The sequence below is a fragment of the Schistocerca nitens genome, chromosome 3, assembly GCF_023898315.1.
Source record: "Schistocerca nitens isolate TAMUIC-IGC-003100 chromosome 3, iqSchNite1.1, whole genome shotgun sequence".
NCBI lineage: Eukaryota > Metazoa > Arthropoda > Insecta > Orthoptera > Acrididae > Schistocerca > Schistocerca nitens.
This window is the reverse complement of record NC_064616.1, coordinates 380,810,594-380,825,644: the sequence shown is the minus strand read 5'-3', so window position 1 is coordinate 380,825,644 and position 15,051 is coordinate 380,810,594. Positions and strand designations below refer to the sequence as shown.

The window sequence follows — 15,051 nt, the reverse complement described above, 5'->3', positions numbered from 1 at the left end:
TTTGGCTCTGGACCACTGGGGTTTCTGGCTGACAGTAAATGGTATTTTCCTAGAAGACAGTAAAGCATTGTACCTTGCACCTATGACCTATACATGTTGTTGCACTCACTTTGGCAAGCATAAAATTACTTATTATTATTATAGCGTGAGTTTCGCAGGGAACATCCTGCAGTAACAGCAGTGGTATGAGCATTGCCTATGCTGCATATATTTGAAATCTTTGTTGTAATTTACCTGCAGAAAAAGGAAAGGTTAGTGCATAACTTCATAGCATTTTTGTTTTGCACATCGATGCACAGGTTGCTGTTCAGTCTATTTATCGTAGTTATTATTTGTCATTTGATGTTTTCATATAGTTCTTGTGGTTATGTACTGAATTTAAATATCTGATGGTTAGGAGTATTGATTAAGTGTAAAAGTCTATGTTTGTAACAAGTTGTTTGCTTTGAATTTAATAGAGGGGTGAAGGCAACAGAATCAGCTCAAAACATATGTGCCATACATGGGACGAGTTCCACCAGAGAAATTATGACGGAAAATGGTTTTCTTGTTACCAGGAGGATCATTTTGTCACAACTACCTCTCCACATTCAGTAAAAGATACACATTTGGATGGTGAAAATTTACATGGCTTAATCCATGATGGTCCACTGTTACTGACGACTAGAAAATTTCATGAAATGTGACTTTTTAAATGTTGTGTGGCAAATGCGTTGAATAAGCGACGTCCATAGTTCAGGTGCAGAGATATTGCATGCTCTAATTCAAAGCAACAGAAATCAGTTGGTGTCCACAGGTACAGTTTTGATTGAATGTTATTAATTGATAATCACACATTTTTATCCAATATCTCTTCTGGTGATGACATATGGTGTTAACTTAATAACAAGAAATGGATGGCTGATTATTGCTATCAAAAAACATCTACTTAAGTGAAGGTCAGTCTGAGCCAATGAAAGATAAAGTTATACACCTGGTGACACAAAAAAAAAGAGTGTTATATCCTACAAACTGTTTCCCTGTGATATGTCCATTACAGCTAGAATTTGGTGCCAGCCTTTTGGTAACACTATAATAAAAACAATCAAGAAGTTTGCTTCAAGCACTGATGTTTCATGACAACACCCACTATACTCTGCATATTAGACAACTGAAGACAGCCAGGAGCTTGGTTTGGAGGTCATCCCTCACTGCATTTGTTCTTATGATTTTGTGCCCTCCTTGTCACAGAAGTAACATCGGTTCCCATCAGATCACTAAAGTTAAGCACTGTCGGGCTTGGCTAGCACTTGGATGTGTCACTGTCCAGTCTAGCAAGTGATGTTTCCAAGTGGGATGCACTCAGCTCTTGTGAGGCAAATTGAGCAACTACTTGACTGACATAGTGCCTCCAATTCTGACAACGGCCGGGAGAGTAGTGTGCTGACCACATGTCCCTCCATATTCTCATCCAGTGACGCATATAGGCTGAGGATGACACAGCAGCTGGTCAGTACAATTGGGCCTTCCAAGGCCTGTTCGGATGGAGTTTAGTTTAGGTTAGTTTAAATCGTTACCTTTATTGCTTTATTGCTCCTTACTGAAAGACCATTAATAAAATTTACTGGTAGGTGAAAATGTGCTTCCAATTTGACTTAACAACATCTTTAACTCCAAGCTGGTAGATTTCTACTGGCATGCAATCAAATAATTGTGAAACTGTTGTAGATAATGTGAAAGAATATATTCTTGATGATTTATTTCTCTCTTATGATTATCTGCTATGTTTAATAAACAAACAAAAAATTCTATAAGATATGCACAGTGCTAATGATGAAAGCCAAAAGTATTCATAACACAAACCTTCCCAAAACATCACAAATTATAATACATGAAAATAGCATTTCAGGACTTCCACAAATGTATGGAAATCTGGCACTGTTCGTGGACCCATAAAGAAACTCAGTTCATGAATTATTAAATGCCACACTTTACTCAGTCAAATTGTGTATTTACGAAAACTACAAATTATATTGATAGAAATAGACAAATGCAGGCATTAGTGTCCAATTCAGTAATTTTGTACGTATTTCACCAAGAAGTCTTATGATGGAGAAGTTTTTAAAAAATCAAACAATGGGAACTCCAGGTTGGAATATCAACAACATGGGAATGTATGATTGTAGCTCACCATAAAGATGACATGTTGAGTTGCAGACAGGCATAAAGAAAAGACATTTATACATTAGCTTTCAGACAAAGTCTTCATCAGGAAAGGAAAAACACATACACCCATTCATTCACACAAGCAAGCACATTTCATGCACACATATGCCTTCATCAGGAAAGGAAAAACACATACACACATTCATTCACACAAGCAAGCACACTTCATGCACACATGACCACAAGCTGCTGGAGATGGCGCTCATTGAGGTGTGCTTGCTTTTGTGAGTGAGTGGGTGTGTGTGTGTGTGTGTTCTCCTTTTCTGACGAAGGCTTTGGCCAAAAGCCAATGTGTAAGTGTCTTTTCATCGTGCCTGTCTGCAACTCAACATGTCAGCTTTACAGTGAATAGTAATCTATCTTTTCCTTATATTGTAGCAGTTTTCTCAAGATTTCCTTACTGATCTTTGATCCAACTGCTTGGAGGCCATTCTGAAAAGAGATAAAAGGTTGAGATAGTGCAGCAGACCTTCAGTAAGAATGTAACAAAATAGCTAAGGCAGGCATTGTTTCACAAAGTAACCACATTACCACATGGCTACCAAAGTACTGCTGCATTCACCTCTCTCTCATTGCCATTGTGAAGACTAAGACAGATAATTCACAATATAAAAGACAGGATTAGTTGTAGCTTCAGTGTGGAATGACCTTCCTCGACTCAAAAAGTTAAATTTGCTAATTTGATGTCATACATTAAGTGAGATTCTTTTAGAACATTTAATCAAAATTACAAGAAAATATCTAGTGAAGTTTGCTGGATAATTTTGCACCACTCCTGGAAGTGCATCAATGATGACAGAATTGTATAACATTTTCTGTGATATTGCCAAGTCCATTTACAGTACACACAGAAAGAATACATTTCTACAATCAATCTGTTTTTTGAGTGTCACATTCGAGGAGCATAGCTTGTACTTCAGAGATGTAATGCACACAGCTGCCAACTTGACTGAGGGCCAAAATAATAGGCCAATGAGTTTTATTACCATTATTGTAACTAGGGTTAGGGGCTAAAGCATAGTTACAAATAATATTCAGATAATAAAACCTGAACACCATTAATTAAGAGCAAGGGAAATTATTTAGGCAGCTGCTCTCTACAGTAGCTGTCATGATTATCATGTTTTTTCTGTCTTAAGTGTCTAGCAAACAGAAGAGCCCATTCTCTAGATGCAATCTGCTATTTTGTTTTAGCTATTTTGGTTATACTGTAAACACTATGAGCAGATAACAATTTTTGAGCTTTTGATTATTATAGACCTAAAAACAGTCCTTAAAATTTTTTTCATTGGCACTATCCTCAAAGCAAAGACACACAAATGAAGAGGCAATACAGCACTTATAGCATAACACCAATATATCCACAGATAAATTTCAAGCTATGAATAACATACAACTCTTAGTCAAGAAAGCGGATTGTGCAAGGAAACCATGTGCAGTAACTGAAAAAGGGGCCTCAAAAAATCATTATGAAGTGAAACCAATGCATGTGTGCAGGGGAAGTTCAATTCCACCTTCCATTAAAATGAAGGGAGAAACATTGGGCATTAGAACATGGAAAAAGGAACACAAAATGCTGACAATAATGTCTAGAATATGTCTTCCTTATGCATAACTGCCGTTCAATCTGTAGTAATTACAAGAACAAAAAGCATCATCTACTCTGAATGTTTACATTATAATCACTGCTTTGCCCATAAAAGTGAGAAGCATCTGATGACGAGCTTTCTAATTTGCTGTACACTTATGACATGAAGAAACCAAAGTAAACAAATGAGGTTCGGCAAGCTGAACAGGTGGCACAGTTTCTATGCAGCATCTCACAGTTTGCTCTTAATGCAGTTCCTTGTGATTTTATTCTAATGCCACTAAGTTGACAGAATATTCATACATGTGGTATGTGGTTTATTCATCTCATTACGTGCAATTTTCAAATAATTTGATTTGATGTACAGGAGACATGTCAAGGTTTACAAAAGAAACTTTTTTCTCTTTTTAAGGGAAATACAAAAGTTTACATTATATTTTACACTTCTAAGTTACAGCTACACATGTACATAAAATAATACATGTAATACAATCCCTGTGTTCAGATTGTGAAGCTGTCCTCAATGAATTCATCAACAGAATAATAACACTTTTCCACCAGAAGAGTAAAGAGCAATCTTTTCAGTGAACCAATCTCCATTTTAAATATATTACTGCCTTTTATTTTATTGAAAATTTTTAACCCCATATACTCCGGTGTTTGGGCATAAAGTTTTAAACAATGTGATGGAAGTTTGAAGTTATCTCTGTGGCGAGTGCTGTAGTTGTGGTCAAAACGGAAAGTGTCTAGTGTATGTTGATTTCTATATAGGAACACCACCATCTCATATATGTAAAGTGAGGGGATAGATAGTATTTTTAAATTTTTTTAACAGCGGTCGACAGGATTCCCATTTTCTTGCAAAGCACATGTTTCTAATTACTTTCTTTTGTAATACTAGGAGCCTAGTGACATTTACTGAATTTCCCCAGAAGATTATGCCATAACGAATAACAGACTCAAAGTAGTAGTGATAAACTATCTTTCTGGTATCCATGTTTGTGGCACCTGACAAAATACACATTGCAAATGCTAAGTTGTTCAGTTTATTTGCTAAGTAATCTATGTGTACCTTCCAATTTAAATTTTTGTCAAGATTTAGGCCTAAGAACTTCACGTGGTTTGCTTCTGTGATATCCTGATCATTGCAAGTTATCTTTCTTTCACTCCTTTCTAATGATTTAGCTTCAAATTGCATCATTTTGGTTTTAGTTACATTTAGTTTTAGTCCATTTTGATAGAACCAAGATTCAAGTTTTTTTGGCTTTTTCTGGAATATTTTCAGATACCTCATTTTCAATTAGAACTGATGTGTCATCAGCAAATAAGACTGAATGAACATCAATAGCAAGTGGTAGGTCATTTACGTAAAAAAGAAACAGATAGGGGCCCAATTTCGAACCTTGTGGGACTCCTTGGGGAACTGTTTTCCAGTCTGATGAATAATTGGTTCCATTTGAAGTTAAAATTACTCTTTGTTTCCTACCTGAAAGGTAAGAGCTAAACCATTTTAAAGCAGTGTCTCTGATTCCATACATCTGTAATTTGTGGAGGAGTAATGCATGGTTCACTGAATCAAAAGCTTTAGTCAGATCACAGAATATACCTGTGACCTTTCTACCTTTATCTAACGTGGAGCATATTTTTTGGATAAACTCATTTATAGCATTCACAGTGCTTTTACCCTGTTGGAATCTGAACTGGTTTTTAAAAATTATATCATTTACAGTAAGAAAGTTATTAATTTCTTTTGCTGCAATCTTTTCAAACACTTTAGAGAAGACCGACAAGAGAGAGACAGGGCGGTAATTCCCCATACCTTCCGTCGATCCTTTCTTGAATAGAGGTTTGATCTCACCATATTTCAATACATCTGGAAAGCATCCATGTTCAAAAGACTGATTTATAATAGTTGACAGTGGTTGAGAAATAATATCGTACACATACTTGACTACAGATGTTATTATTTCATCCCACCCATGTGAGGTTTTGTTTTTTAGAGACAATATTTCCTTTTCCACATCCCTTTGGGTGATTTTTCAAATTGTTTAAAAGATGTCTTCTGGCTGTTTTCAAAATTTGTGATGCCCTGATAGAATGTCATATCCACATCCGATCTTACTACATTTAGGAAGAATTCATTGAAACAACTTGACATCTGAACAGGGTTTACTATAATTTCATTTTCATGTCTAATTTTCAAAATCTCATGAATTTTTACTTTGGCTCCTAATTCAGACCGAACAACTGACCACACTGCTTTTGTCTTATTTCTGTGTTCTCGTATGAATTTATTATTTGCCATTTTTTTTAGCTGCCACTACAACTTTCCTAAATACAGCTTTATACTGTTTGACATAAATAACAAAATCCGGATTTCTGTTTGATTTTAACTCATTCTGGAGCTCTCTCTTTCTGGTACTAGAGATATTTATTCCTGTTGTAATCCATTTGAGTTTACCATTAACTTTCTTTTGCTTAGATCTACGAGGAAATGATTCATTAAATACCTCTAAGAAACAATTTAAGAATTTGTCATAGTTTATCAAGCTTGAAATATTGTAGTCTACAGGCCAGCTTATTATACTTAATTTACTGCAGAATAAATCCATTTTACTTTTACTGAGATCCCTTTTTATACGCACTTCTGGAGGCTTTAGGTTATTTGCTTTTGGGAGCTCAATAAACAGAGCTGAGTGATCTAAAATACCCAAGTCTAACCAGTATTTGTGCTTATTTCCACTGTCAAATTTGTAGTTAGTAATAACATTATCAATGCAGGTCACTGATTTGCTGCTTTCCCTAGTGCCTTCAGAAAAATTTAGCTTGAAACCAGATTTCTGAATTAAGTCACAAAATTTTGTGGAATCATTGGTTTCAACTAAGACATTTAAGTTGAAGTCTGCTGCTATAACAACTTTTTTCTTACTTTCTTTCTGGAGTTTTTCCAGGAGGCACTCGAATTTGGCTAAAAACACGTTTGTTACCGCACATCCAGGATTCTGTAGATTGCTATAACCAGTGTATTCAGATTACTTAGTTCTACAGAGCAACTTTCAAACACACTCTCTTCATTTAAATAATTAAAACTATCTCTTACTGTATAACTTACAGAAGAATTGACAAGAATGCAGGAGCTTCCACGATATTTGCTTATTCCACAAAAGCTAGCAGCTACCTTAAAATTATTAATACTACATGAATTATCAAGATTAAATTGTAAGAACAGACTGCTATATTAAGAAATATTCTACTTGTGACTGGACATGACTTAGTCAGTGACACTAATTTTAATTTCTTTCCATCTGGTGATATCAAACAGAATGTCCCCCCCCCCCCCCCCCCCGACCCACCATCCCATGTCCCCCACTGCCTTCCCCCCTTCCTCCCAGCTCGTGAAAGGACAAAATATAGTGCAGTGAGGTGTTTTTCTTTCAAGAAAATGATTTAAAAGTTGGTATTATGCAGGTTTTTAATAGGGTCACAACTGGAATTTTTTTTATTTATGGCTACTTAAAAGTCACTATTTGTCTTCCAAAATATTACAGTGCTTAGTTTTACATTCACTGAGTTCTACAGCAGAAGTCCGTCTGCCATTGGCCTAGCCCTTGCCAGTTCTTATTATTTCCTAGGAAGGTTTTTTGCTTTTTGAGAAAATATTAGAGTGGTTGATGTGTCATATCTGCAAATGTTCTTACAATTAATGGTATAACACTAGTTTCACTAGTTTCATTGAAATTGTATATAGGGTCTCAGTCTTTACAAAGTTATAAGAAGTGCACCGAATGATGGTCTGTGCATTGGGTTCACAGCTAAGATATTTTTGCATTTTCAACAGCAAGGTTTCGTAAAACGAAGGTTACAATAGGAAGGCATCTATTGCTGTGCTTTGACACTTAAGAAGAGTGAGAGAATACTGAAGAAAAGAAATCTGCAACATTTAAATACCAAATCCTACAGGATGGGCAGCACAGAAAGTAGGGTGGAATGCACTTAGAACTGGGTCATTAGAATGGGTTATAAAATTCATTCTTAAGTATGTAATGAAAAAAGGAAAACCCTGCAGAATCATGAATCTAATGCGCTGGTGACTTACATTCCCTGCCTAACATCAAATGACCTTCATTTCTAAACTTCCTCTGTTACCATTTCCAATGTCCTCAAGTCCACTGTCCTAAAAGGAATCTCTTTTTGAAATATGATTATGGATAACATCATGTTTACTTTCTCATTCTATCTATTTAATGAAAGGTCCTTTTTTTTACACTTGGTTTTTCACTTTTAGAAACACTCTTTATTGTGAAGTTCAGCTGATTCTGGTAAGTATCATTCTTTCACATATACTTATTGAAATATGTATACCAATAAAACTGCTTCTACTTACGTCAGGGCACAGCCTCCTGATTCAAGTAAGACCACAAGTAAGTCATGCCCCTAGGAAACAACAATGAAAAATTAGCCACTGTACAGATTTAATTTACAGATAAATAAAATTATTGTAATACATATTATGAATTACAATAAACACAATTAATGATTCAAATTTAGAAATAGAGAGAGATGTGAAATGTGTAACACAGTTCATTACATACTGACATAACATATTATCTATCAGAACAAAAAACAGCACTGAATGATAATCATTTAAATGCATTGTCTAAGTATGTCGAATTCAATATCGACATCAATTAATGTAATCTATAAACACATATCTTATGGAAACCTGAAATAAAACATTATTTGAAATTACACATAGAAATAGCACTCCTTCACTTTTGCCTTACCTCAGTCAGCATCACATTCATTCATTTAGTTAGTCAGTTGTGTGTTCCACTGATCAGTCCCACAGAAACCGTTATGATGTGGAAAGTGTCAAGTGCATAATAAATGCACACATGAATCAAGTTTTTTTTAAGCTTAAAATTTTTATTACCTGCCCCTATCCATTAAATGGCACAAAATGCATATTTTATACCTATAGATTTATTTATTTCTATTCCAGAATTCATCTATGGTACAGAAGTAGCTGTCAAGGAAATATGATTTTAATTTATTTTTGAAGCTGTTAGTGCTGTCTGTCAGACATTTATTTCATCACATAATTTATCAAAACGTTTTACAGCAGGATATATTACTCCTTTCTGTGCTAAAGACAGGTTAAGTAGAGGATAGTGTAAGTCTTTTTTTGTTCTGGTATTATAATCATGAATGTCACTTTTGTTTTTAAACTTGTCCATGTGGTTGAGAACAAATTTCATTACTGAGTAAATGTACTGTGAGGCTATTGTAAGAATTCCTAACCTTTTAAACAGATGCCTACAAGAAGTGTGACTATGAGCCCCACACATTATTCTAACCGCTTTCTTTTGAGCAGTGAATACTTTTTGCCTAAGTGTTGAGTTAACCCAAAATACTATTCCATATGACATCAGAGAGTGCAAGCATACAAAGTATGTTAGCTTGCTAATTTCTATATCCTCAAAATTAGCAATTATTCTGACTGCAAAAGTTGCTGAACCTAGTCGCTTTAGGAGATACAAAATATGAATTTTCTAATTAAGATTCTCATCTATATTTACACTCAAAAAGTTAGTATGCTCTTTCCTGGCTATTGAATTTTGTTGATGTGCTATATTTATTGAAGGAACAGTACTACTTGCAGTAGAAAATTGGATGTTCTGTGTTCAGAGCAAGCCCATTCGCAGAAAACTAATCAATAACTTTCCCAAAGACATTCTTTGTATCATTTTCTATTGGAGTTTCTTTCACTGAACTAATAATGATACTTGAATCATCAGCAAACAACGTCAGTTTAGCTTCTTGTTTCAGCTAAGGAGGGTCATTCACATGCATCAGGAACAGAAAAGGACCCATGATCAAACCCTGTGGAATACCTAAAGTAATTTCACCACAGTTAGATGAAGTGGGAAACTTCCTTAATTCATTTATTCCATGTAAAGAAACATTTTTCTCCCTGTTCTGTAGATATGCCTTAAACCACTGACATGCTGTTCCATTTATACCGTACAATTGTAATTTCTGTAACACAATGTCGTGGTTCACACAATCAAATGCTTTAGATAAGTCACAGAAAATTCCTACTGGTGACATTTTACTATTTAAAGACTGTATTATCTGGGCAGTGAAATTGGATATTGCTGTTTCAGTAGAACAACATTTTTGAAATCCAAAGTGTGAGGCATAATAAAATATTACACTGGAGCAGCACATGGCATGGAATGGATGCAGAATACAAGATGAAGTTTTAGAGGGTGGGAGAAATATTAGACAATGTGGCATTGCTGTGTTGTTTGTCATCCAGTTGGTGGTAGGTACATGTAGAAGTGGAAGAAAAGGAAGATTAGAGTTTAATGTCCTGTTGACAATGAGGTCATTACAGACAGAGCAAAAGCTTGTATTAGGGTAGGGGATGGGGAAGGAGTTCGGCCATGCCCTTTCAAAGAAACCATCGTGGAATTTACCTTAAGCGATTTAAGGAAATCACATAAAACCTAACACTGAGTGGCTGTACGGGTATTCAAACCATTGCCCTCCTGAATGCAAAGTGCTAGCCACATTCTCATAAAGAAGAGTCTTATTGTACTCATATTCTCTGGTGTGTATGTGGGGGAGGGGGGGGGGGAGGAAAGGGGGGGGGGGGACAGAGTAACAAGTGTTAGACAGTATGAACATGTATGCTCATAACTTTCTTAAGGTATTTAACTGCCCTTTAAAAATTTTCTCAACATGTTGTGAATATTTTCTGTGTTATGACTTTTACGTGGGTTGTGTTATCACATGTCTATTCAAAAATGTTCAAATGTGTGTGAAATCTTATGGGACTTAACTGTCAAGGTCATCAGTCCCTAAGCTTACACACTACTTAACCTAAATTATCCTAAGGACAAACACATACACCCATGCCCGAGGGAGGACTCGAACCTCCGCCGGGACCAGCCGCACAGTCCGTGGCTGCAGTGCCTTAGACCGCTCGGCTAATCCCGCACGGCACATGTCTATTCAGTTGAGTTACTTGAAACAAGTAATCCTTACGGAAAACAGAAAACAAATTGCTATAGATATATGTCACTCAATGATTAAGAATTTCTACATCTACATCTACATTTATACTCCGCAAGCCACCCAACGGTGTGTGGCGGAGGGCACTTTACGTGCCACTGTCATTACCTCCCTTTTCTGTTCCAGTCGCGTATGGTTCGCGTGCATGCTCGAATATCTCTAATTTTACATTCGTGATCTCCTCGGGAGGTATAAGTAGGGGGAAGCAATATATTTGATACCTCATCCAGAAACGCACCCTCTCGAAACCCGGCGAGCAAGCTACACCGCGATGCAGAGCACCTCTCTTGCAGAGTCTGCCACTTGAGTTTGCTAAACATCTCCGTAATGCTATCACGGTTACCAAATAACCCTGTGACGAAACACGCCGCTCTTCTTTGGATCTTCTCTATCTCCTCCGTCAACCCGATCTGGTACGGATCCCACACTGTTGAGCAATACTCAAGTATAGGTCGAACGAGTGTTTTGTAAGCCACCTCCTTTGGTGATGGACTACATTTTCTAAGGACTCTCCCAATGAATCTCAACCTGGTACCCGCCTTACCAACAATTAATTTTATATGATCATTCCACTTCAAATCGTTCCGCACGCATACTCCCAGATATTTTACAAAAGTAACTGCTACCATCGTTTGTTCTGCTATCATATAATCATACAATAAAGGATCCTTCTTTCTATGTATTCGCAATATATTACATTTGTCTATGTTAAGGGACAGTTGCCACTCCCTGCACCAAGGCCTGCATTTCGCTACAATTTTCTAATGCTGCAACTTCTCTGTATACTACAGCATCATCCGCGAAAAGCTGCATGGAACTTCCGACACTATCTACTAGGTCATTTATATACAATGTGAAAAGCAATGGTCCCATAACACTCCCCTGTGGCATGCCAGAGGTTACTTTAACGTCTGTAGACGTCTCTCCATTGATAACAACATGCTGTGTTCTGTTTGCTAAAAACTCTTCAATCCAGCCACACAGCTGGTCTGATATTCCATAGGCTCTTACTTTGTTTATCAGGCGACAGTGCGGAACTGTATCGAACGCCTTCCCGAAGTCAAGGAAAATAGCATATACCTGGGAGCCTGTATCTAATATTTTCTGGGTCTCATGAACAAATAAAGCGAGTTGGGTCTCACACGATCGCTGTTTCCGGAATCCATGTTGATTCCTACAGAGTAGATTCTGGGTTTCCAAAAACGACATGATACTCGAGCAAAAAACATGTTCTAAAATTCTACAACAGATCGACGTCAGAGATATAGGTCTATAGTTTTGCGCATCTGCTCGACAACCCTTCTTGAAGACTGGGACTACCTGTGCTCTTTTCCAATCATTTGGAACCCTCTGTTCCTCTAGAGACTTGCGGTACACAGCTGTCAGAAGGGGGGCAAGTTCTTTTGCGTACTCTGTGTAGAAACGAATTGGTATCCCGTCAGGTCCAGTGGACTTTCCTCTGTTGAGTGATTCCAGTTGCTTTTCTATTCCTTGGACACTTATTTCGATGTCAGCCATTTTTTCGTTTGTGCGAGGATTTAGAGAAGGAACTGCAGTGAGTGTGAGTTTCTAAAAATAATGTCTATGTACATCAACATCTACATACCTACACCACAAGCCATCATAAAGTGCATGGTGGAGGGTACCATGTAGCACTACTAGTCATTTTCTTTCCTGTCCCACTTGCAAATAGAGTGAGGGGAAAACAACGATGTAGTGAGTCCACATGAGTCCTAATTTCTCACATCTTATATTCATTGTCCTTACGCAAAATGGATGTTGATGGCTGTAGAATTATTCCCCAGTCACCCTCAAATGTTGGTTTTCTAAATTTCAGCAATAGTGCCATCAAAAAGAGCATCGTCTTCTCTCCGGGGATTCCCATTTGAGTTCACGAAGCATCTCTGTAATACTTGGGTGCTGATCAAACCTACTGGTAACAAATCTAGCAGCATGCCTCAGAATTGCTTCAATGTCTTCCTTTAATCTGACTGGGTAGGGATACCAAACACTAAAACATTACTTAAGAATGAGTCACACTAGCCTCCTATATGCCTTCTCTTTTGTGGATGAGCTACAATTTCCGAAAATTCTCCTAATAACATGAAGTTGAGCATTTGCCTTCCCAACTGCCAACCTGATGTGCTCATTTTGTTTCATATCGCTTTGCAACGCTACATCTACATATTTAATTGATGTGACTGTGTCAACCATCACACTACTAATGCTGTATCCGAATGCTATAGGGTTACTTTTCCTACTCATCCACGTAACTTACAGTTTTCTACATTAAGAGCAAGCTGCCATTCATACCATCAACTAGAAATTCTGTCCAAGCTATCATGTATATTCCTACAAACACTCAATGACATCACCTTCCCATATACCACAGTGTTACCAGCAAAAAGTCGTAAATTGCTGCGAACCCTGTCTGCCAGGTCATTTCTATACAGAGATAATAAGAACAGTCCTATCACACTTTCCTGTGATACTCCTGAAGATACCTTTGCCTCTGATGAACACTCACTGTCAAGAACAAAATACTGAATTCTATTACTTTAAAGGTCTTTGAGAGACTTACGTATCTGGGAACCTAAAACATATGCCTGGACCTCCATCAACAGTCTGCAATGGGGAACTACAGAAAACACTTGCTGGATACCTAGGAATATGTAATCTGGCTATTGCCTTCTATCCATGGTGTGTGGGATATCATGTGAGAAAAGAACAAGCTATGTCTCACATGAGCAATGCTTTCTAATTCTGTGCTGATTTGAGGACAGAAGCATTTTTGTCTCTAGGAAATGTATTACACTGTAACTCAGAATGTGTTCAATAATTCTGCAGTAAACTGATATTAAGGATATTGGTCTGAAATTCTGTGGGCCTGTTCTTTTACCTTTTTTTATGTATGGGAGTCACCTGCACTTTTTTGCAGTCACTTGGGACTTTTTGCTAGGCAACAGATTTACGATAACTGGAAGCTAAGTAAGGAGCAAATGCCACAGAGTACCCTCTGTAAAACCAAACTGGGATTCTATCTGGGCATGGCGACTTATTTGTTCTCAACTCTGTCAGTTAATTCCTTCTCTACGCCATAGATGCCTATTTCTAAGTCCTCCACATGGGAATCTGCACAACAGTCAAACAATAGTATGTTTTATGATCCTCCTGCATGAATAAAGCTTTCCTTTTGCTGTCTTCTACTGCTACCCCAGACTGGTCAATGAGTGAATCCATAGAAGTCTCCAACCTGCTTACTGAATTTACGTATGGCCAGAATTTTCTTGGGCTCTCAGCATGACCTATCACTACTAAAATTTGCCTGTCAACATTTGCGTGTTATTTTTTTCAACTGTGAGTGCAACAATTCTTGTTTCCTCAGCATTTTCAGAATTTAATTATTAGATCATGGTGGGTCTTTTCGATCCTTCATTCAGTTACATGGGACACACATCCCCGGAGTGTGATTTACAATCAGTTTAAACTTCGCCCATAATTCCTTCATGTCCATCATACTGGAGCTAAATGGCATACATTCACTGTCTCAGTGAGATGCTAACAACTGTTTATCTGCTTTTTTCTAGCACAAACACTCTCCTGCCTTCTTGACCAGTTTATTAACTTAAGTAACCCTTGTCATTATGATGGTATCATGATCACTAATCCCTGTCTTTATACTGATACTGTGTCGATAGGATTAGTCCTATTTGTAGCTACAAGGTTCAAAATAATTTCATTGTATGTGGGTTGTTTAACTAGTTGTCCATGGCAGGTTTTGGAAAATGTGTTCAAAAGTACTTCACAAAACCGTCTGTCCGAACCACCTGCAGTGAATCCATAGACATTCCAGTCTATACTTGATAGACTAAAGTCACCATCGATTAATACAGCATGATCTGGGTATTTCTGCGCTACGGTGCATAGACTTTCCTCGAATGATTCTACAACTGTTATGGCAAAATCAGGGGGCTGGTAAAAACATCCAATAATTAACTTGAGTTCATCTACGTATGGTACTCGTGTCCACCTAACTTTACGACCAGACTCAATTTTAATCATGATAGACATAACATTTTTGTCAACAGCAATGTACACTCCCCCTTCTATGGTATCTAATCTGTCTTTTCAATATACTTTCTGCTAAATCTACAGAGCAGGAACCAACTCGTTTTGCC

General features: G+C 37.2%; 1 protein-coding gene across 2 annotated transcripts in view; it reads right to left on the bottom strand.

Annotated features, from left to right (window-relative positions):
- LOC126248318 (protein inturned) overlaps window positions 1-15,051 on the bottom strand; it is a 267,846-nt gene that overhangs the window by 51,621 nt on the left and 201,174 nt on the right. For both annotated transcript variants that reach the window (XM_049949205.1, XM_049949204.1), the window contains exon 14: window positions 8,178-8,227. In XM_049949205.1, coding sequence (XP_049805162.1) covers window positions 8,178-8,227 — 50 coding nt within the window. The remainder of the gene's footprint in view (window positions 1-8,177; window positions 8,228-15,051) is intronic.